Source organism: Arvicola amphibius, chromosome 3, assembly GCF_903992535.2.
Source record: "Arvicola amphibius chromosome 3, mArvAmp1.2, whole genome shotgun sequence".
Classification (NCBI taxonomy): domain Eukaryota; kingdom Metazoa; phylum Chordata; class Mammalia; order Rodentia; family Cricetidae; genus Arvicola; species Arvicola amphibius.
This window is the reverse complement of record NC_052049.1, coordinates 112,414,403-112,435,122: the sequence shown is the minus strand read 5'-3', so window position 1 is coordinate 112,435,122 and position 20,720 is coordinate 112,414,403. Positions and strand designations below refer to the sequence as shown.

At 49.1% G+C, this 20,720-nt stretch overlaps 4 protein-coding genes across 7 annotated transcripts; 2 read left to right on the top strand and 2 right to left on the bottom strand.

Annotated features, from left to right (window-relative positions):
* Positions 1-399: 399 nt before the first annotated feature.
* Cenatac (centrosomal AT-AC splicing factor) lies at positions 400-7,335 on the top strand. Of its 3 annotated transcripts, none has more exons than XM_038321534.1 (11): positions 400-559; positions 656-819; positions 1,223-1,321; positions 4,015-4,081; positions 4,155-4,217; positions 4,512-4,576; positions 4,692-4,797; positions 5,475-5,505; positions 6,736-6,825; positions 6,921-7,053; positions 7,127-7,335. In XM_038321534.1, the coding sequence occupies exons 1-11, from the start codon at positions 440-442 to the stop codon at positions 7,185-7,187; spliced, it is 999 nt and encodes a 332-aa protein (XP_038177462.1). In that variant the 5' UTR covers positions 400-439; the 3' UTR covers positions 7,188-7,335. The 3 variants fall into 3 exon arrangements, with proteins under 3 accessions (XP_038177462.1, XP_038177461.1, XP_038177463.1); XM_038321533.1 differs by having other exon boundaries at positions 4,692-4,803; XM_038321535.1 differs by lacking the exon at positions 1,223-1,321 and having other exon boundaries at positions 4,692-4,803.
* On the bottom strand, positions 7,302-9,765 carry Rps25 (ribosomal protein S25). Its single transcript, XM_038321538.1, has 5 exons — positions 9,605-9,765; positions 9,278-9,373; positions 8,495-8,678; positions 7,443-7,541; positions 7,302-7,348 (listed from the first exon to the last, which is right to left on the bottom strand). Exons 1-4 carry the CDS (start codon positions 9,605-9,607, stop codon positions 7,447-7,449), a joined length of 378 nt encoding a protein of 125 aa, XP_038177466.1. The 5' UTR covers positions 9,608-9,765; the 3' UTR covers positions 7,302-7,348; positions 7,443-7,446.
* Positions 9,766-9,910: 145 nt separating this feature from the next.
* Trappc4 (trafficking protein particle complex subunit 4) lies at positions 9,911-12,950 on the top strand. Of its 2 annotated transcripts, XM_038321536.1 has the most exons (5): positions 9,911-10,231; positions 10,340-10,514; positions 11,546-11,649; positions 12,259-12,385; positions 12,604-12,950. In XM_038321536.1, exons 1-5 carry the CDS (start codon positions 10,057-10,059, stop codon positions 12,680-12,682), a joined length of 660 nt encoding a protein of 219 aa, XP_038177464.1. In that variant the 5' UTR covers positions 9,911-10,056; the 3' UTR covers positions 12,683-12,950. The 2 variants fall into 2 exon arrangements, with proteins under 2 accessions (XP_038177464.1, XP_038177465.1); XM_038321537.1 differs by lacking the exons at positions 9,911-10,231; positions 11,546-11,649 and having other exon boundaries at positions 10,379-10,514.
* Positions 12,951-13,536: 586 nt separating this feature from the next.
* Slc37a4 (solute carrier family 37 member 4) lies at positions 13,537-19,608 on the bottom strand. Its single transcript, XM_038321531.2, has 9 exons — positions 19,276-19,608; positions 18,117-18,458; positions 17,206-17,438; positions 16,551-16,794; positions 15,935-16,093; positions 15,636-15,721; positions 15,027-15,140; positions 14,344-14,482; positions 13,537-14,222 (listed from the first exon to the last, which is right to left on the bottom strand). Exons 2-9 carry the CDS (start codon positions 18,262-18,264, stop codon positions 14,056-14,058), a joined length of 1,290 nt encoding a protein of 429 aa, XP_038177459.1. The 5' UTR covers positions 18,265-18,458; positions 19,276-19,608; the 3' UTR covers positions 13,537-14,055.
* Positions 19,609-20,720: the final 1,112 nt, after the last annotated feature.

The window sequence follows — 20,720 nt, the reverse complement described above, 5'->3', positions numbered from 1 at the left end:
ACCTCTTCAGTCTTCCTCAGAGGTCCTCATTCTTCGAAGCCACATCTTTCTCACGTGTAAAATAACAATAATGCCAAACTACAAATCGTCAACCTGAGAACTCAGCAGGGTCGTTAACACAAAGCTCGGGGACACAGTGTGCGCCCTGTGATAGTCCGAGGTCCTAACTGGAGTGCAGCCTGTCCCGTGTATACACACGAAGTTCTTTCACAAGCCGCAGGACATCTGGAATGCCACTGAGTCTGCTCAGTTTTCCGCGTGCACGTGGGCGGGGCTAGGTAGTAAATAGTGTGCGCAACCGCAGAACGAATTGCAGTACCGCTTACAACCTCTAGAGGGGGCTGAGAGCTCCCGGGTTCGCCCCGCCCCGGGAGGGTCAGGGGTTAGTGGGTGGTGACAAACCGGCTGGTGGTGGAGGTGATAGCGGGTCCTGGGGTCGATGGCACCACCGCAGCGATGTCCTCTGTGTCGCCAAACTTTCTTCTGTGGTCGCGGACACGTCTACAGCCGCAAGCACCAGCGGCAGTTGAAGGGGGTTCTGGAGCGGCTTTTACCGCAGGTGCGGAAGCGAGGCTGGAGGAGGCCAGGGATGCAGGCCGGGCTCGAGGGCCCGCAGGCTGTGGTTTCAGGGTCCTAGCTGGCTTCTGTCCTGCAGGTGGAAGCCGCCCGCAAGGCCGTCCGTGCCGCCCAGATAGAGCGCTATGTCCCCGAGCACGATCGGTGCTGTTGGTGTCCGTGCTGTGGCCGCGAAGTGCGAAAACACCTGAGCCACGGAAACCTGACAGTGCTGCACGGGGGTCTGCTGGAACATCTGGCCAGGTGACATCTGGGGAACACCCGCCTCCCCCGTACACACGCAGAGATGTACACACGGAAGGAGGGAAAGTTGGAACTGAGGAGAGGAAGGTCGCTTTTGTGACTTACTTGGGGTAGATGGATTGAATTACCTTGCCAAGCTTGCAGTTTAGGGGGTCTTAGCATCCACTACCACCGTCTTGTTAGAAAAGCCGCTTTCCTCCCTCCTTCCATCTCACTCTATCGGAGGAAAGGAATCCCGAGATTGAGATATTGAAGAGGTTGATACTAAATAATGTTCTTTTGTCTGCCTGTCCAAGGAAGCAACCCAGATGCCAGTCTGCATTACTTACCTAATGCTCTGATAGCCAGTAGTATTTTACTATCTTTCTGCCTTGCTAAGATTACTCTTCCTCTCCATTCTCAGCCCAGAGCATAAGAAAGCCACCAACAAATTCTGGTGGGAGAACAAGGCCAATGCCCAGATGAAAGAGAAGTTTCTGATCTCCCCCCAGGATTATGCACGGTAAGTCACCTGGTATAAGAGACAAAGTAGCAAAGTGAACACTACAGATGTTTGTCTCAGGCACAAAAACTGCTTCGAAGTGGAAAGCTCCAAAGGAGCGTCTGTATCCAGGACTAGGGAAACTGAGAGTGGATTCTTGAGAGTTCAAAGCCAGCCTCTGCTATAGAATGAGACCTTATCTCAAAACAAGGACACATTTGGGAAGTTCAGACTCAACTATGTTAGTGCACATTCATAGTTCCAATCAGCTGAATCAGGAGGGTCTCAAGTTCCAGGACAGCCCAAGCTATGTGTCTCAACACACCCAAAGTAAGTAAAAGTTTGGGAAGTCCAGCAGCGATTTCATTGTTATCTAATGTTTTCATAGCACTTTTTATTAGTATGCCCCCACCAAGTTCTACATTGAATGTGTACACACAGAAAATGTGATGTCTGGGTGTGGTGGTTTAGGCCCATCGTCCCTGCTGTTTGGAAGGCTGAGACAAGAGGATTGCTGCCTCAGAGGCTAGAAGAGAGCATCTGATCCTCTGGAACTGGAGTCACAGATGGTTGTAAGCTGCTGTGTGTTTCTTTAAACCTGGATCTCTGACGAGCAGCTAGTGCTATGAACCTCTGGGCCATTTTTTCAGCTTCCTACATAGGATCGTTGGTTAGTGAATGAAGATACATAGAAACTTATTGAGGGCAATGATGAGTTCATTCTTCCCTCCCTCCCTCCCTCCATCCCTCCTTCCCTCCCTCCCTCCCTTCCTTCTTTCCTTTTTCTTTTAGGAGACAGTGTTTCTTTATGTAGTCCTGGAACTCACTATGTAGATCAGGGTGGCCTTGAACTCACAGAGATCTGCCAAGTGCTGGGACTAAAGGCATGTGTCACCATGTTTGACTTACTCTTCTAAGATGAAAAAAAAAAGGTGTAAAAGAGGATACAAATGCAGCTTATAGGGAACCTATAATCCCCACCAAGAAGGCTAAGACAGGAGGATTGTGTAGCCCTGCTTGTTTTGAGACAGGATCTCACTATATAATACATGCTGGCTTCAAATTTAAGATCTTCTTGCCTCTACTTTTTTATGGTGGTATTAGTTAAGACATACGTTCATGTGTAGGAGTGTCTGACCTGTATTGTATGTATGTATGTATGAACATGCAGTGTCTGCAGAGACCAGAAGACGATGTTAGATGCCCTAGAACTGGATTTACACCGTGGTGAGCCACCACATAGGTACTTAAAACCCAAACCAGGCCTTTCCAAGAGCATCAAGTGCTCTTAACCTCTGAGCCATCTCTCCAGCCCTTATTTTTGATAATGTCGAGGCAGGGGAGGGAGGGTGTGTGAATGCAGGTGTCCTTGGAGGCCAGAGGAGATGGTTTCCTGGAACTGTAGTGCAGTTGTGAGCAGCCCCACATGTGTGTGTGTTAGAAATTGAACTTGGGTTGTGTACAAGAATGGTATGTGCTCTTAACTTCCCGAGCCATCTCTCCAAGCCAATAGTGGTATTTTTTTTTAAAGATTCATTAAAAAAAAAAGCTGTGCAGTGGTGGCGCACACCTTTAATCTCAGCACTCAGGAGGGCAGAGGCAGGCAGATATCTGAGTTTGAGGCCAGCCTGATCTACAGAGCAAATTCCAGGACAGCCAAGGCTACAGAGAGAAATCCTATCTCAAAAATAATTATTATTTTATTTTTGTGTATATAGGTGTGTCTGGTCTGTTGGGTGTGTGCACTTGAGTGCTGCTGCTTAGGGAGGCCGAAGTATCAAATCCCCCTGGGCCTGGAGTTACAGGTGGTTGCCAGCTGCCCAGCATGGATGCTGAGAACTAAGCAAGTCTGCTGGTAAAGCAGTAGAGTAGTATATGCTTTAAAAATGATAATGTGTGTCCGGTGGTGGCACACACCCGTAAATCCCAGCACTCGGGAGGCAGAGGCAGGCCTGGAAAGATCTCTGTGAGTTTGAGGTCAGCCTGGTCTACAGAGTGAGTTCCAGGACAGCCAGGGCTACACAGAGAAACCCTGTCTCAGAAAATCAAAATAAATAAACAAACAAGCAAATAAATAATAGGGACTGGAGAGATGGCTTAGAGGTTAAGAGCATGGGCTGCTCCTCCAGAGGTCCTGAGTTCAACTCCCAACCCACATGGTGGCTCCCAACCATCTGTAATGAGATCTGGTGCGCAGGCCTATACATGCAGGCAGAACACTGCATAAATAATAAATCTAATAAAAACTAGGGTGCATAGTGGAGCTGTCATGACAGCGTCACCAGTGTACCCAGGTGAGAGTTACAGGGGCTCATTTGACCAGTTTTGTTTTTGTGAGTTGCAAATTTTCAAAATTACATTGAGCTTGATGTTTCATCCCTGTAATCTCAGCACTCAGATGGCTGAGGTGGGAGTTCTGTGCTAGGCTAAGCTATACAATCAGACTGTCTCAGTTTTTTCCCTTCAGAATTAAAAACTGTCTACTGAAGTGTTCTTTAAACTAGTGGGGCTGGAGTTCTAGGCTAATTTATCTCTTTCCAGTTTGTTTTGTTTTTGTTTTTGTCTGAGATGTTGTTTCTCTGTGTAATAGTCCTGGCTGTCTTGAAATTCACTCTGGAGATCCGCCTGCCTCTGCCTCCCAAGTGCTAGGATTAAAGGTGTGAGGCACCACCACCTGGCCCTTTCCAGTATTTTTATAATTCCTTCATTTTTAGGTTTAAGAAATCCATGGTGAAGGCCTTGGACTCCTATGAGGAGAAAGAGGATGAGGCAATTAAAGAGGTAGGAAGAAAGGACTCAGCAAAGGAGCTCTCCTCATGATCCAGAGCCACCCTAAGCATTCTTTCTCCCACAGATGGCAGCTCAGATCCGGGAAGTAGAGCAGAGTCGGCAGGAATTGGTCCGATCTGTCTTAGAGGTTTGTTTCCCTCGGCGGACCCAGCGCAGTATCCAAATCCACTGATGCCTGGCTTCCCCTGGTCCAGCATTCCAACTGTCAACTCTTCTCAGAGAGCTAATGGGTCACAAGTCGATATGCCTCAATTCCCTTCTCTGTGGGGGCAGGGCCCCTCAATGGAGATGTGGGCAGGGCTGGGAGTTGGTAAAATGGGCAGTATCCTCCATAATATTCTGGGGTCTGGAGTGTGGGCTCATGGCCCAGGGAGGCTGTTAAGCACCTTAGACACATTTATTTTTCCTGAATCAAACTCAGCCTCAGGCAGAGCCAGATCCAGAAGAGGGCTCTTCGGCACCTGGAAACTGGAAAGCAACCAATGGGTACGTTGTCAGGGATCCTCTTTTGTTGGATGCTGGAAAACGGGAACAGATCTAATCTTTGCCCTCCTCACTGCTCAAGGACCTCATCTGCCAGCCTGGCTCCCCTGTCTTTCAGCCATGTAGCCTCCAGCTCACAGCAGGTATCACACTTGGACCTGCAGCGTGTTCCAGAGCTTGACTGGATGGAGACAGGACAGCAGCTAACATTCATTGGCCACCAGGTACAGGTACAATGGACAAGCAAACTGGAAGAGGTCATTGACCCCTCAGGTCCCAAGACAGCTGTCTTGGCTTTTCTACCTATTTTAACCATCTTCTCTTCCTGCCTGTTTTCCCTTACTACATCCTTCTGTGGTAGTGTTCCTAGACACTATTGCAACCTTTCAGGGTAGTATCTACTCAGGAGTGTCTGCCTCACACCTTAACTCTTTTTTTAAAAAAAAATATTATGTATACAATATTCTGACTACATGTGTGCCTGAAGGCCAGAAGAGGGCACCAGACCTCATTACAGATGGTTGTAGCCACCATGTGGTTGCTGGGAATTGAACTCAGGACCTTTGGAAAAGCAGGCAATGCTCTTAACCACTGAGCCATCTCTCCAGCCCCCACACCTTACTCTTGATACAGGGTATCCACACTTGGGTACTCCAACAGGCCATCTGAAATTACACCCCACCACCCTGCCATTGAATCCTAGCACTCCCTTCTGTGTCTCTAATTGCTGTGTAACTTTGTCAAGCAATTTTACCTGCCTACCTCAGTCCCACCAGGGGACTGTTCAGTGACTGGAGTTCTTCAGAACTAGCATTGTCAGAAGTTGTGTTCCTTACAGTTTGCTGTCTCTAGCTTTGAGTATTTATCTCATGATTTATCTGGCGTCTTATTTTCACCACAGGACACACCTGGCATTGGTAACATCCACTCAGGTAAGTTTCTGAGCAATGTTTCTATGTCTGCAAGGCAATTTTGGGTGCTTTGTTTTGATTTTTGGTTGTTGTTGAGACCGGGTCTCAATTTGTAACTATGAATGGGGATAGCTTGGAATTCAAGATATCCACCTGTTTCTGCCTCCTAAGTGCCGAGGTTGAAGGTGTGCATCACCATGCCCAGCTATTTTGATACAGGTTAATCCTTGAGCTCCTGCCACAATTTTTAAGATTTAATTTTGTATAGTGTTTTGCCTGGATGCCAGAAGAGGGCACCAGATCTCATTACAGATGGTTGTGAGCCACTATGTGGTTGCTGGGAATTCAACTCATGACCTCTGGAAGAGCAGCAAAAATAAACAGTGCTCTTAACCATTGTGCAGTCCCTACCAAAATTTTTGAAGTGATAGAATTAGACAAATATACCTTATCTGACCTGTTTGCTATTTTCTTTTTAAATAAAGCTTTAGAATTGAGCAAATAGCTCATTTTTAAGAGTACTTGCTGTACAGCAGAAGGACCCAGCTTCCAATCCCCAGCACCTATACAAAAAGCCAGGTATGGTCCTAGCACCATTAGATGGAGACAGCCAGTCACGACAGCTGGAACCTAACTTGTTTCCACAGTGACTTCTTTTTTCGAGACAAGGTTTCTGTATAGCTTTGGAGCCTGTCCTGGAACTCAGATTTCTCTTGCTGCCTCCCCAGTGCTGGGATCTTAAGGCAGCAAGACTGACAGCCAAGAGGAACCTTTAACTACAGCACTTAGGAGGCTGAAGGCAGGAAGGGCTTGATTTTGAAGCCAGCTTGAAGTACACAGTGAAACCAACTCCAAAAGGAATAAAAAGCCAACCAAACCAATGTTTAAAGTAACTACACCCAGTGCTTGGCTGTTAGGTGAGGTGACACTTTCTGCAATCTTGCAGGAGTGTAACATACCACCTTGAGAGCTCAGCACACACTTGTAAACGTCCAGTCTACACCCTCCACTGCCTCTGCCTCCCAATGCTGCCTTTTTTTTCCTTGAGACAGTGTTTCTCTGTATAGCTTTGGAGCCTGTCTGAGAACTCACTGTAGACCAGGCTGACCTCAAACTCAAAAGAGATACGCCTCCCTCTGCTGGGACTGAAGGTGTGCGCCACCAGCTCAAGCTCCAGAAACCTCGGATTTTTATTCTTGAGTACTCCTGGCTGGACTGCATTACATAGTAAAGGACTTTGCTTTGTTGTAGGTGCCACGCCTCCATGGATGATCCAAGAGGAGGAACACAGCTCTGGAAACCTACCAATAGGACCTTCCTATGAAGAATTTCTTAAAGAAAGTAAGCAAGCTGGCTTCACATTCAATGCCACTTTCCTGAGCTGGCTGCAGCACAGTGGCATGCAGTAGTCAGGTCACCATATCTCTTATTTGCAGAGGAAAAACAAAAACTGAAGAAACTCCCCCCAGAACGAGTTGGGGCCAACTTTGACCACAGTTCCGATACCAGTGCAGGGTGGCTGCCCTCTTTTGGCAGAGTCTGGAATAATGGACGCCGTTGGCAGTCCAGGTATGTGTCCAGACTAATCAGCTACCTCCTATATGCTTTCTATTAATTTTGCTAAGTCTTCATTTCCTTTCAGGCATCAATTCAAAACTGAAGCCGCAACGAGAAACAAGCAGTCACACAAAGGAAAAAGCTGAAGAGCCCCAGCCTGATACTCCTATGACCTCAGAGCCAACAAACCCATTCCAATTACTACTTCGAAAGCCAGATCCTCTCCAGTTGTCTTTCTTAGGAAACAGAGCACCCATTGATTTGATTTAATAAAGTTTTATTTTTCCAAATGTACAGCTGATTGAACCTGCAAAAGGATAAAGAGATAAAGTCAAAAATCAGAGTATCTCAGAGGGAACACGCAGTATTTCAATGCCAAGAGAGCCCTTTGGTTCTCTCACCTGTTCATGCATCTTCACCAGCAGCTGGGGCATCTCCACCCTTTGTGTTTCTGGTGTAAATTACTTGGGCTCTGTGCTTTGAAACCAGCTTGATAAGCCCTGAGGAGAAAGGGTAAGATCTTAATTTTTTTGTGTGTTTGAAGGACTTTGCATGAATGTATGGCACGTGTGTGCCTGATGATCTGAGAAGGCCACCTCATGCTCTTCTCTCCAGCACCAAGGACATGACTAATTTTATCAGACCCTAGGTTCTTAGAGTGGTATTTGAAGGAGGGTCTTACTCTATAGCCTATGCGGACCTGGAAATTAGGATCCTTTTAACCTTCAATGAGCTGGGATCACAAGCATGAACCATCAGTGTAGCTGCTTTTAAGATTTGCTTTGTGTGAGGGCACACACCTTTAATCCCAACACTTGGTGATAAAGGTGGGTCTGTGTGAGTTCAAGGCCGGTCTGGTCTACAGACCAAGTTCTAGGGCAGGCTCCAAAGCTACAGCGAAACCTTGTCCGTCTGCCCCCTCCCCCATTACTGTGGACTAAGTGTGTGTGAGTGGAGGCATCAGAATGCTAGTGTGTTGAGAAGTCACTTTTCTTCCACTCTGTTGAGAAAGGATCTCCCCTAAGAGGTTAACTGGCTTGAGAGCTCCTGGCTGATTCTCCGGTCTTACCATTAAAATGTTGGATTACAAGCTAGGAGTCAATGCACAAGGGTCTCTCTGTAGGACATGCACTTCTATTCCAGCACCCAGCCCCATCAGTGTATTTAGTAAAAATGACTGTAACCAAAACATCCCAGGCAGGAGGATAATAATTTTCCTGGGCTGCATAGTGACATGGTTTCCCTAATAGAGTATAGTGGTATTTGCCTTTAATCCCAGTACCTGAGAGGCAGAAAAGGTCAGGAATTCAAGGCCACGTCAATAACCATATTATACCAGCAGTAAGCTAGGTGGTAGTGACAGAGTCTTTGATCCCAGCACTTGGGGTGGCAGAAACAGTTGGATCACCAACAAGACAACCCAGTCCCCCAAACAAAGCACATCATCTTTTACCTTTACTAAGGAGCTCCTGAAGGGCTGCCCTGGCCAAGGAACCACGAATCTTCAGTCTCTCAGAGACCACGGCTGGAGTAATAAGTTTATAGTTGGGAACTTCCTTACAGAGTTTGTCGTATGTAGCCTTGTCAAACAGGACTAGATTGTTGAGCTTGTCCCGAACTTTGCCTTTGGACCACTTCTGCTCATAAGAAAAGGCACACTAGTCAGAAATCCTGGCAGAATCATCTTTTCCCAAATATTCCAAGTGTGAGAAACCCTCTGGTTATCACATCAGGTAAATTAAAGACTTCAAACTAAGCCACAGCGTTAGAGACCTGCTAACAGTCCGGACAGTGGCTGTGCAAATGCTGTGGCTTTACACAATGGTTGCCGTGGTTCTCAACCTAGGGATCACCTATAAGAAATTTACATTTTATTCAGCAGCAAAATTACGCCAGGATTAATACCAGCACCCAGGAGGCAGAGGCATCATGGTCTACACAAATAAAACCGTCTCGAAAAAACAAAAGCAGTTACGAGGTAGTAACGGAAATAATCTTATGGCTGGGGGGGGGGGTCATCAGAAACTGTATTAAACACCTCAGCATTAAGGTAGTTGAGAACCACTGTTTTAATATACCACCAAATTCTTGAAATAAGGACAAGAATCAGTAGAGGTACAAAGTCAACAATATGTTTTACGTTTCTAGAAATTCACGATCTAAAGAAAAAAAAATTACAGTACAGGTTCACAAAAGGTCCCCCCGGAATCCTCTATTACAAATGGCTACCCTGTACCTTCTTTTTGGCCTTGCCACCGGACTTATTTACTGGGTCTTTGTCTTTTTTGGCCGACTTTCCGGCATCTTTCTTCTTCTTATCATCCTTGGGCGGCTAGGGGAAGAAAGCGGGAGTGCGGGCTGGTCATAGGGCGGCCCCAGTCGCCCCGACGGCTGCATCTCCCCCACCCATGGCGACGGCGCCGGAGCACATGGAGGCAATGCCCGCAAGCAGCCCTGAGACGCAGCCACGCAGATCTCAAAGCGCTCCGTGTAGCGTCGCCTTCACCGCCCCCATCACTGTTCGGCCCCCTGAACCCCGCCGCCCAACACCCGCAAGCCTCACCATGATGAAGCTCGGAGAGTGGCGACGACCACTGCAGCCTCCCTAAGATGTCGGGAAAAAAGGAAGCCCGACTCGCCAATAGTCCCAGAAACCTCAGCCTCGAAAAAGTACTTCCGGGGCAAGAGGTGGGGCCAAGCTTAAGCAAACCCCGCCTCACCCTCCTGCGAGACGGGGAAGGGAGGCGTGGCTTCCAACCTGAAGCCACGCCCCCAGGTGCCGGTTGTGAATGCTGGGCTGTGCTGAGGGTCACCCGACAGTCACTAACGTTCTTCTCCGACTCTGAGACACAGTAGAACAGTTCCCAGAAATTCGTTTCTTCGAACTATGGGGGCATGGTCTGCGCGTGCGCTTCAGGCAGATGGGAGGAGAGCAGAGGCGGGGCTTTGACGCCAGTTCCGGGGCTGGGACGTCCGGAAGAGGCTGGATGGTAGCGCCTTAGCGGTAGTGCAGAGATGGCGATTTTCAGTGTGTACGTGGTTAACAAAGCCGGCGGCCTGATTTACCAGTGGGACAGCTACTCGCCACGGGCTGAAGCCGAGAAAACTTTCAGTTACCCGTTGGACCTGCTACTGAAACTGCACGACGAGCGAGTGCTGGTCGCCTTCGGCCAGCGAGACGGCATCCGGGGTGGGCGGGGTCGGCTCTGCGGAAGTGGGCTGATGGGCAGGTGCAGGATTGGGGGAACTGAAAGGGGGCGTGGATCGGAGCGCCTCTGATCCTTAAGTCTCTTTGCAGTGGGCCATGCCGTGCTGGCCATCAATGGCATGGACGTGAATGGCAAGTACACGGCCGACGGGAAAGAAGTGCTGGAGTATCTGGGTAACTCTGCGAACTACCCGGTGTCCATTCGATTCGGTCGGCCCCGCCTTACCTCTAACGAAAAGCTCATGCTGGCTTCCATGTTCCACTCGTAAGTCCTCCCCCCGCCCCCCAGCAGCTTTTTCTAGGATGCCTAAAGTGTTTTCTGTGTACTGACAATCATTTTGTACCTCTTAAGTGACTGAGTTCTGATGTCATGAAGAAATAACTGATAGAACATATCCAGGTTTGAGGTAGTTTTAACTCAGCTTCTCACCTCCTAATCTTAGCCTTAGCGTCTTTAACATAAGGGAATTGAATTTTTTTTTTTTTTTCGAGACATGGTTTCTCTGTGTAACCCTGACTGTCCTGGAACTTGCTCTGTAGACCAGGCTGGCCCCCAACGCACAGAGATCAGCCTGCCTCTGTCACCCAAGTGTGGGGAATAAAGGTGTGCGCCAGCACTGCTGGGCTAGGTAATTGAATTAAGTAGACATTCAGAGTCTTCCTGTGACTACCTGCGGTGTGAGGCATGTCGGCTTAGGCATAGCCATGAACTAAGAAGATATGCATGTGTTCCCTAGCATGTTGGCTTTAGCTAACGTTTTTAGGGTAAGATGCTTCATATTGGGACTGGAGAGATGACTGAGTGCTTGATGCCTTTGCCGAGAACCAACATCCATATGGTAGCTTACAATCGCAACTCCAGTTCCAAAGGATTTGATGCCACCTTCTGGCCTCCGTGGGTACCAGGAACACATGTGGTATACCCACATACATAACAGAAAAACACACTACCGTAAGCCATTTTTACTTTGTCCTTTCTGCTACATAAAGCGGCCTATAGAGGAGGGGTAGAGATGAACTGGCTTTACTGTCATCAGGTGACTGAGTGACCAGACTTGAGACCATAAATAAAATAAATAAAAATTAAATAAATCTGAGGGGAATGGGGTTTCGTAGCAAAATGTGTAGTTTACAAAGTATGCAGAAGGCACTTGCATGTAAGAGATTTGGCACTGCTGCTGGGTAGTTCACACTCTTTCTCCTGTCTGTCCTGGCTGTAGAGTGAACTCCTCAGCTTGAGGAGCACTTTCTCCTCATCACCTGGAACATTGCCAACTTTACCTCCCTTGCATACAGGCTCTTTGCCATTGGCTCCCAGCTGTCTCCGGAACAGGGAAGTTCAGGCATCGAGATGCTGGAGACAGACACATTCAAACTGCACTGCTTCCAAACACTGACAGGTAGGCACCTATAGGGATGGTTGGGGCAGATTGGACCAAGGGATTGACCAGAGAAGGCTCTGGTAAATAAGGGCAGGGATGGTGTCAGGTTTCCAGGGACAGTTGTGCAAATACATCCATTTGTCTTGGGAATCCAAAGCCAATATTTAATCAGAGGCCGATTTTGTTTGTCACCCAGTGTGCTCAACCCTGGCTATCTGAGTTTGGATAAAATCCACGTCAATGTTAGGCTTCACACATTTTGGAAGATGTGTTGTTCCAAATAAAATTTGAAGGCCAAATAGAGATGGCCTTTCAATTCTGCTTCTCATTGCTTCACTCCTTGTTGCAGATAACTGAACTGCCAGAGTTTTGTCTTCTGCCTGTCCTGTTTCTGCTGAGGGATTCCAAGACTAAAAAATGGCATTTAGATCCCAAGTCTGGGCATTCGGTCACCTGGTGACAGTGAAGTCACTTCATCTCTAGCCTCCTGTGTTAGCTGTTTGATGTGGCAATAGCACAAAATAAAGATGGGTTTATAGGTCTTACGAAATGAAAGGGCTGCACAAAACATAGGATGACGTTTGCTGCATTCTCTGTTCTTGGGTAACCGGTCCTGCTTTTCTCCAGGGATCAAGTTTGTGGTCCTGGCAGATCCTAGGCAAGCTGGAATAGATTCTCTTCTCCGAAAAATTTATGAGATTTACTCAGACTTTGCCCTCAAGAATCCATTCTACTCCTTGGAAATGCCTATCAGGTAGGTAGTCCCAGATACTGTCAAAGCCTTATGTGGTCTCCCAAGTGTGACCAAGTATTGCCTTTAGGTAAGGCCAACAGTCACCAGCTTTATTTATCTTGAGAACACGGGGTTTCCTTGTGCTTCGTGTTCTTCAGTAGTTTCTACTAATTCTCCCTCTACCCTTTGTGGCAGGGGTCTGACACCTCACAATTTTTTGTCTTCTGGGTCTGGCCTAGATGTGAGCTGTTTGATCAAAACCTGAAGCTAGCTCTAGAGGTGGCAGAGAAGGCTGGCACTTTTGGACCTGGGTCATAGGCTGAACCTGGAATGAACGCCCTAAATTCTGAGGCATGCTGCAGAAAGGCTTTGCTGTTTCCACTCCAGTGAGGATCCTATTGCAGTAGCCTTATATACTTGAAAGTGGGAGAACACTGAGCCTGGTGATAGGGACGGCTCCTGGGCTAGAATGCCGTGTTCCCTGCCCTTCTGTATATATCACAGTCCTACGCCCTGCTCTGTACAGATTTATTTATGGAGGATGCTGGCTTAGCAATGCTTTAATAAACTTTCCTTTGTTCTAGTATTTGTTGTCTTAACATATGTATGCTTTGGGAGAAAAGCATGGGAGGGGAATGGTAAGGGCATTCTGCAAAGGTGAGGTCCTATCTCCTAGTAGAAAACAAAATAAATTGATGTTCATTAACTGACATAGTAGTTTGACTCCTGAGCCCTGGATGCAGTCCCAGAACTGATTTCCTGAGAGCCTGAAGTGTGGTGGTGGATGATGGAGTACTTGTTAGCACTTAGATTCAAGCTAAGTTTTATCTCAGTATGCACTCTAACGCTAGGATGTGTTTACTACTGCAGACAGAATTTAGCAAATTACAAAGTAGCTGTGCTTCAAAGTCCTCAAGCCAGTTACTGATGACCCGCACTGAATTTGGATCCATGCTTTCTGACTTCCCTCCGTTAAGTTATTTACCTGCCTGCAACCCCACAGTATACAATGTCCAGGTGATGCTGGGCTTGTACTTATTCTTCTCCTGTCTCACTCCAGAGAAAAATCTTTCCATTTGGGGGTAGAAAAGAGCAGATACTGATAAGAATACTTTCCCAAGGAAAGCTGTGTCTAGCTTATGTCTCCCTTTGAAAGGATGAGCCACTGACTATTTATTATCAAATCTAGTTTTATTAATCTATAACAAGTCAGCTTGCCCACTATGTTCCCCCCTTTTGTCCCAGGGTATTGATGAGAATGGTGGCTTCCTCTCTTCCCTTGGGACTGAGGTACTGGCAATAACTTTGCCCCCTGCCAAGAAGCTTTGGGGTACACCAGAAACCACAGGCATTACTGTTCTGCAGCTGCAGAAACAGATTTACCTCACTAGGAGATGGGGACAGGACAGGACTAGGAGAGGAAGAAGGATAGGAGACACCTGAATGCAGGAGTTATCTCTGTCTGCTAGAAGGTAGAAATATGATGGAGTCTTAAAAACAAACATTTAAATAGAGCATAGAATGGGAGTTAGGATCTCATTAGCCACTGGTAACTTGTAGCACCGTGGAGGTCCAAGGAGACAGTGTAGACACAGAAAGGCGAAGGTTCCATGCTAACTAGAGCAGCTTCTCCCTTTCTATGCCCTGCCAGGGAGGCTGAGGTTGGGGATGCTCCATAGTGAGTACTCTCTTCACTCTGCCTTCTTGGGTACACGGCCCATCTTGGTGCGGATATTCCGAAGCAAGAAGAAGACAACTGTGCTGGCTATACAAATCACTTCCGCCACCCAGAAGGCGGTGCTCCAGCTATAGTGCTTGGCAATGGTACTGAAGGGCAACCCAGCCAGAAATCCGCCCACTGTTGGGGAGAGAGAAGAATCTAAGTTCCATGTGAGGCTAAAGCAGGTAGGCAGTTCTACCTCTAGCAGGCCTGAGCAAGACAATGCCAGGAGGCAGCTGTTCCAGAAAGTACCACTTACCATTTGCCATGAGTCCCACAATAGCATGAGAGGTGCCACACAAGTTGGGAGGTGCACTCTCATTGGCTATGACTCCAAACAAGGCAATGGGACCATAAGAAGAGAAACCAAACACAGCTCCCAACACCAGGATCCAGATCTGCCAGGGCAGGGAGAGGTAGTATTGAGAATTAATTGCCCACAATTGCTTAAGGAGAAAAGTGTACTTAGCCCTTAGTCAAGCCATAGTCCGTAGCCATCCTCACCCCACTCCCAGTACCGCTGATGATAGAGATGGCAGTGAGCCAGCCCCAAGGGCCTAGGTGGACAGGGTTAGGGGAGTTAAGAGTCATCCCTCTGAGTTGGATGCTGGCTATTTCAGAATTTGTTCAAGCTGGGTGAGTTAGGGGCGAGACAGGGAAAACAAAAATAAGACAGACCAGGAGAAAAACCAGAGATATCTTTAAGGCACCTCGTGCTCCGTAAAGCCTGTGAGCTCAGCCAGAGGATGGAGAGCAGGAGTCCAGAAAGCAGCATCCTAGAGAGCGGAAGAAAGAGAAGAAAACCAGGCCCAGAGTGGAGGGGACACAAAGTGCCAGAGAGAAAGTAAGGTATAAGCTGCAAAGGGAGAAGGAGCTGGCCGGGGAAGCGCATCCTGCTTTCTTTCCTCGTACCTTGCAGCCTGCCAGGCTCTCAATATTTACCTTGGGTGAGTCACTGGTCACCGTTACCCGGAAGAGGAACATGGATGCTGCCATGCCAGCCATCATGAACAGCAACAGGCCATGACGAGGGTTCCCATACATAGACAGCCCTGCCTACGGACACAGTGCCAGCCGTATCAGGCCCTCTGTGCAAGGCAAAACACCACCACCCATGGACTCTGACACAGCAGGGCTATTGCTGACAGGTCTTTGGCAATCTGTCACAGTTCTTGGCCCGAGACAGCTCTGGGAGGCCCTAGGAGCTGCTCGGTGATCTGAGGCCAAATTCCACAACTTCCCTTCCTCCACCTTGGGGCAGGCACGGGACACGTGCTAGGGAGCTGCACCTAGTCCACTGCCCCCCTAGTTTCCTTGGGGCAGAGAAGAAGCCTACTGAGAGATTCCGGTTCTCTTTGCCACCAGTGAAAACTTTTCCCACCAGTCTTTTCTCCATATCTCAAGCAGACAGAAGCCTGGAATCATTCCTGTCTCACACAACTGGTGCCAACCAGCCCATATGCCCAGGATGCCCATCTCTCCATTAGGTAGCCCAGCCATGCAAGGAAGATGAAAAGTCTCTCTTCCTTAACAGTCTTTCCTGCAACTCACCTTTGCCATGGCCCGGTCTGACAGATACCCCGCTGCAATGCTGCCCACAAGGCCTCCAACCTCCAGGGCACTCATGTAGGAACTGCCTGCATGGAAAATTGTGGGGAGATGGGAGGAAAAAGAATGAGACATTTCCTCTCCGGGGATATCCCACAACGCCTTATCCCAAGATACAGAGATATCTCCAAGGGTGCCCAACCTCAGGGAAGGAGTCTGGATAAATGGAAACAGAGCCTAGATATCCTGTCTGCGTTGGCTCCTGTTTTTCACACCCTTCCCTGTTCAAACCCTCATCTTACCCACTAGGGCGGACTGCCCTCTCTCCTGGATGAGGAAGAACTGGCCCCAGTCTGTACAGCAGGTCTTTACTCCAAAAACTACAAGGTAGCCAGTGGACAGCACCCACAGATAGGGGGACAGCAGCAGATCCTGTAGGGTACTCTCCTCCTTTGATGAACCTGGATGTAGGAAGAGAACAAATAGGATTTGGGCTCTGCTCCTGCTGGCCTGTCCCCCACTGGACCACTCCCACAACCATTTGTTAACCAGCGGCAAGGCTAGAGTCTGTGGGCCCAACCAGGACTGGTGAAGGGTAACCCTCAAACCCCTGCTCCTCTCTCCTCTACCTTGCTGTAAAAGCCTAGCAAATGAAAGAAAAACTGAGGCTTGGTATGGATAGACAAGGCACTCAAACCTCTTAAACTTAAGGTGTTATCCAGAACAGAGAGGTCTGTGCTGCCAGAGAAGCCCAGGATATGCTGGCTCTGACTTTCAAGGATAGAACTTTACTTCCCCACCCATTCCTTTGCCTCCATCTATTGACAAACACAGCAAGGCTTAGGCTAGTCCTAACAAAATTGTGCCAAGTAAAAGGTGAATGAAGGTGCCTTAAGAGTCAGCTTGCTAGATGCTCACCCTTTTTGCCCTTGGAGGGAGTAGGGTCCAGATTTCGGAGTCCAACATCAGCCGGTTCGTTGTGGATGAGCAGCAGGCAGAGGAAGGAGACAGCCACACACAATGCCCCAGACAGAGCCAGTGTGCTGCGCCAGCTGTAGCTCTGGGCAAGGATTGTTGCCAAGATAGGTCCCAAACCTCCAGCCAGGTTCATGCTGGTTGACAACACGGCCCACCAAGTGCCAAACTGGGACGGCTCAAACCACTGAGAGACAGAAGGGGTATAATAGGAACCTGGCCTACAGTCCACATTGAGCGAACAGCTCAAGTGCAGCAGACCTAGAGACTCACATTACAGGGATGAGGGAAAGAGTGTTTCTACTTGGCAGAGCCAATACCCTCATCTGCCACCCGATCCCCCTACTCTCATGCTCCTAAAATATCCTGACAAGCAGCAGGAGCTGGCAGAGACCTAAGAAACTTGCTATGGGTTAGGGGTGAAAGGGGTGTGTAAGAAGGGGTGCTCCCAGCCGGACAGTGGTGGCACACGCCTTTAATCCCAGCACTTGGAAGGCAGAGGCAGGTGGATCTACAAAGTTCCAGGACAGCCAAGGCTACACAGAGAAACCCTGTCTAGGTACCCCCTGCCACAGACAGGTTTGGCGGATGCACTTACCTTCCTCAGGATCTTCCCACAAGGGGGCCAGCCCAGCCCCTGTGCCAGGCCATTAAGAAACCAGAGAGCAGCAAAGACTGGTACTGTGGAGCTCCAAGAGAAGACGACGTTGACCAGACCGACCAGGAGCAGCCCAGAGGAGAAGAGCCAGCGAGCACTTATCTGATCAGACAGCACCCCACTCACAAACTTGCTGATGGCATAGGCTGCCGACTGGCTGCTGGTGATGAGCCCTGCAGTGAAGGAGAGCAGGGAGCAGGACACCTGAGGGGTTAGGGGCAGGGCAGAGGTATAGGAGGGGGTGGAGGAAGGCAAGGGATCAGGCGTGTACAGGTGCTTGGCAGGGTAAAACAGGTTCCTTCCCAGAGGAACAGAAGGACCCGTGCTGTATGTCGGACACTTTCTTGCCTGCTGAGCCATGTAGCATAGGCCCAGGCTGACTTGGGTAATTCTATCTGCAACTGTCTGAACTAGAAGGGTGATGTTTCCTTCCCTAGCATTTGCATTTCCCACCTCACCCCAAAGGCCTCAGGAAGTGCTGTTGCCCCACCATGTCTGACCGTGGAGGAAAGGGGTCTAGTGAAAGATCTTACTCCTCCTGGAGGTAGCATAGCAGGCTGCTCAAATCACGGGTGCTACCTTCGTAGTGTTCACTAACCTGCAGGTACAGCATGCACCCACAGGCTCAGACTCTCCCTACATTGCGCCTCCCCGGTACATGAGGGTCACAGGCATACACACCAGATAAGCAACGAGCCCCAGTCCTTCACCCACACCACATGCAAGGAGCTCATCAGCCTCTGTACTTGGTACATGCTTGACTGACTTCACATGCACACACTTCATGCTATACACACCACACTCCAAACAGTGTATCCCACGGCCTACTACCCTACCCTTCCAAGACTCACCCAAATCGTCCTTGTCCAGAGCAATCTCTTCCACCAAAGATGGCATGACAAAGGAGAAGGTTTTGCGGTTGAAGTAGTACAGGCTGTAGCCCCCGAACATGGCTGCGAAGATGACAGCGCGGTAATAGCCGTAGCCTTGGGCTGCCATGGCCGAAAAAGCGGGCCCTGCAGGCCAGGTCACAGTGCTTTTGATCACAGCCTCTTGACGGCTCCTGCTTGCTGCTCTCTTAGTGCCCAGATCTGCTGAGCTGTGTTTTTCTGCTCCCTCCTCCACCCAGGCTCTTTATAGCCGCCTTCTGGACAATCATTAAGCCTGGGGCAGCAACTAGGGAACCCAGTGTCCTGAGAGAGACAAGAAAACAGTAGATTACTGAGAGCCAAACTGGGAGAGGAGGAGGGGGGGTCCCAGAGGGAGGCAAGCCTCTCCCCAGGATTTCTGCCTTTCCCTCCTTTTCCATGGCTTCTTGCCTGTGAAATCAGCTGTGATTAAAGGCTCAGCCTAATTACTTTTGTCTGCCTGAGCCCAGGGGAGGCAGGGGTAGGATGAGCAGAGAGAGCTGAGTTCAGTATAGCCCTACTCCCTTAGTCAATGAACTTTCTCATTCACTCAGGTTCAATGAGGTTTCCGGGTTGTCAGGCATCATGGAAGGCGCTAGATTGGTTTTATGCTCAGTCTCTTCCAATCAGTACCCTAAAAACCCCACTTCCGAGCCTTCTAGAGCTGACTGCTCCGATGCCTAGTACACACTGGGGTATAACTTCCCTAATAGGTAGCGGATCCCTTATCGCGGGAACCATTCCATGACCTCCCTCATACATGAACAATGAATACACTTCCCTTATATACATAATTATAAAACTTAAATATATACATTTGGTAGGAAATTACAACAATGTACCATAATAAGGTTCTTAAAGCCTATTAATGGTTTATTTCTGGAATTTCCCATTTCATTTTCCCTCTGCGGCTGGCCTGGGTCACTGAAATGTGCAAAGCACAGTAGCGGATAAGAGGGAGTTAGCTAGCTAGCTGTAATAGTTGCAGAATTTTAGCGGGGGAGGCAGACCCCTCAGTTCACTAGACAGTGACATGTAGAAGGCGAGCTGATGGTTCAGGTCTGGGTAAGAGCCCTCGGAGCTGCCTCTGGGTCCCTATTACCCTCGACATCAGTCAGGCTTCGGTCCCGCGGGGCTGTGGGCACCGCAGCATGTCACCGCAGCTTTCGGATCGGCTGTGAGGCCACTGGAGCAGATGGAGTGGGCGCTAGGGAGCCTCACGTCGCCTCGGGAGGCCCCTTGCTTTGGCGGCCCAGGCTCGGCCTGTCAGGACGGGCTGCACCCTGTGTCCTCACGCCACCCGGGACACCCGACTCCAGGCTGGGAACTGCGGGTCCTGGGGACAGGAGCAGGAGAGCCGCGGTATCGGAGCGCTGCAGCCACGAGGGCGCGGCGTCCACGACCGCTGTCCCTGGCCCCTGGAACTGTCGACATCCCGGAAGGGCAGTCACAGAGACAGCCTCCGCAGTCGGAAGTCAGGGGAGCCCCAAGGCCCCAGGCTGGCCCTCCGGTCCAGCCCTCACCGACGCCCCTCCCTCGCATGCCACCCCTACCTGAGCGGAGGCGGTAACCCCACAAGGACGGGGGCGGGGCTTGAGGAAGGCCGGTGCGCACGCACAGAGATGGGCGGGCCTCGGCTTCGCCTTGCGGCTGACTGCTATCGGCGTGGGATGAAGGCGTCATCCTGCCTGTCAGGCTGCTCCCTGTGTAAGGACAGTGACGCTTACAGGTTGAGCACCACATGTCCATTACGTTCCACCGACCAGTTTCCATAGAGTGTCTCCGGTTACTGTGCATATTCAGAAAACTAAAATAATCACTGCTTGTAGGGGCTTGGCATTTTCTCTTAGAAATAAATTCAATCTTCAGCACTGGAATTCTACGTTGTGGTCAGGCAAATGAAAATAGAAACAAACAATATAGCCCTAGTACTTAAAAGACTTACTAGTACTTACAAATCCTGTTGGATGGTGGTGGCGTACGTCTTTAACACCAGCACTCGGGAGTTCAAGGCCAGTCTAGTCTACAAAGTAAGCTCCAGGACCCTGCCTCAAAAAACTGAAAGATGACAGACAGACAGACAGATAGATAGATAGGTAGATAGATAGATAGATAGATAGATAGATAGAGATTAGATAATAGATAGATAAGGTGATAGATTAGATAATAGATAGATTAGATAGATAATAGGTAGATAGATAATCCTGATGAAACTTTGGGTTCTTTTAAAATCTCTTTAATAATCATGTATGTACATTAGGGTGGTGGCGGTGAGTGTAGGTGGAGGGGCTAGAGGGAGTCACAGGTGTCATCCTCCCCCAGAATGCTGTCTATTTCCTTGAGACCGGTCTCTCACTGATTAGGCTAGGCAACACACCTGGCTTTTTCTTTTTCCCATGGGAGCTAGAGATGGAGTGTAGGTTTGCTCAAGCTCTTTACTGTCTGAGCCATCCCCAACCTCACATTCTAATCCTGGAGCCATGACTTTGTGGAAAGACGGTGAGACACCCAGCGGGCCTGGAACTCTGGGTGATCATCCTGCCTCTG

What these genes read in the sequence shown, in the direction of transcription:
- Trappc4 (XM_038321536.1), top strand. Translation starts at nt 10,057, where the DNA reads ATGGCGATTTTCAGTGTGTACGTGGTTAACAAAGCCGGCGGCCTGATT. An exon ending in CCAGCGAGACGGCATCCGGG is followed by an intron (nt 10,232 to 10,339) that starts GTGGGCGGGGTC and finishes GTCTCTTTGCAG; the next exon opens with TGGGCCATGCCGTGCTGGCC. An exon ending in CTGGCTTCCATGTTCCACTC is followed by an intron (nt 10,515 to 11,545) that starts GTAAGTCCTCCC and finishes CCTTGCATACAG; the next exon opens with GCTCTTTGCCATTGGCTCCC.
- Cenatac (XM_038321533.1), top strand. Translation starts at nt 440, where the DNA reads ATGGCACCACCGCAGCGATGTCCTCTGTGTCGCCAAACTTTCTTCTGT. An exon ending in AGGATGAGGCAATTAAAGAG is followed by an intron (nt 4,082 to 4,154) that starts GTAGGAAGAAAG and finishes TTTCTCCCACAG; the next exon opens with ATGGCAGCTCAGATCCGGGA. An exon ending in TGAAGAATTTCTTAAAGAAA is followed by an intron (nt 6,826 to 6,920) that starts GTAAGCAAGCTG and finishes TCTTATTTGCAG; the next exon opens with AGGAAAAACAAAAACTGAAG.
- Rps25 (XM_038321538.1), bottom strand. An exon ending in GTGGCAAGGCCAAAAAGAAG is followed by an intron (nt 8,679 to 9,277) that starts GTACAGGGTAGC and finishes TCTTATGAGCAG; the next exon opens with AAGTGGTCCAAAGGCAAAGT. An exon ending in TCAGGAGCTCCTTAGTAAAG is followed by an intron (nt 7,542 to 8,494) that starts GTAAAAGATGAT and finishes CTTTCTCCTCAG; the next exon opens with GGCTTATCAAGCTGGTTTCA.
- Slc37a4 (XM_038321531.2), bottom strand. Translation starts at nt 18,264, where the DNA reads ATGGCAGCCCAAGGCTACGGCTATTACCGCGCTGTCATCTTCGCAGCC. An exon ending in TCCCTCCAAGGGCAAAAAGG is followed by an intron (nt 16,094 to 16,550) that starts GTGAGCATCTAG and finishes TCCTACATCCAG; the next exon opens with GTTCATCAAAGGAGGAGAGT. An exon ending in CAGACCGGGCCATGGCAAAG is followed by an intron (nt 15,141 to 15,635) that starts GTGAGTTGCAGG and finishes CTGTGTCCGTAG; the next exon opens with GCAGGGCTGTCTATGTATGG.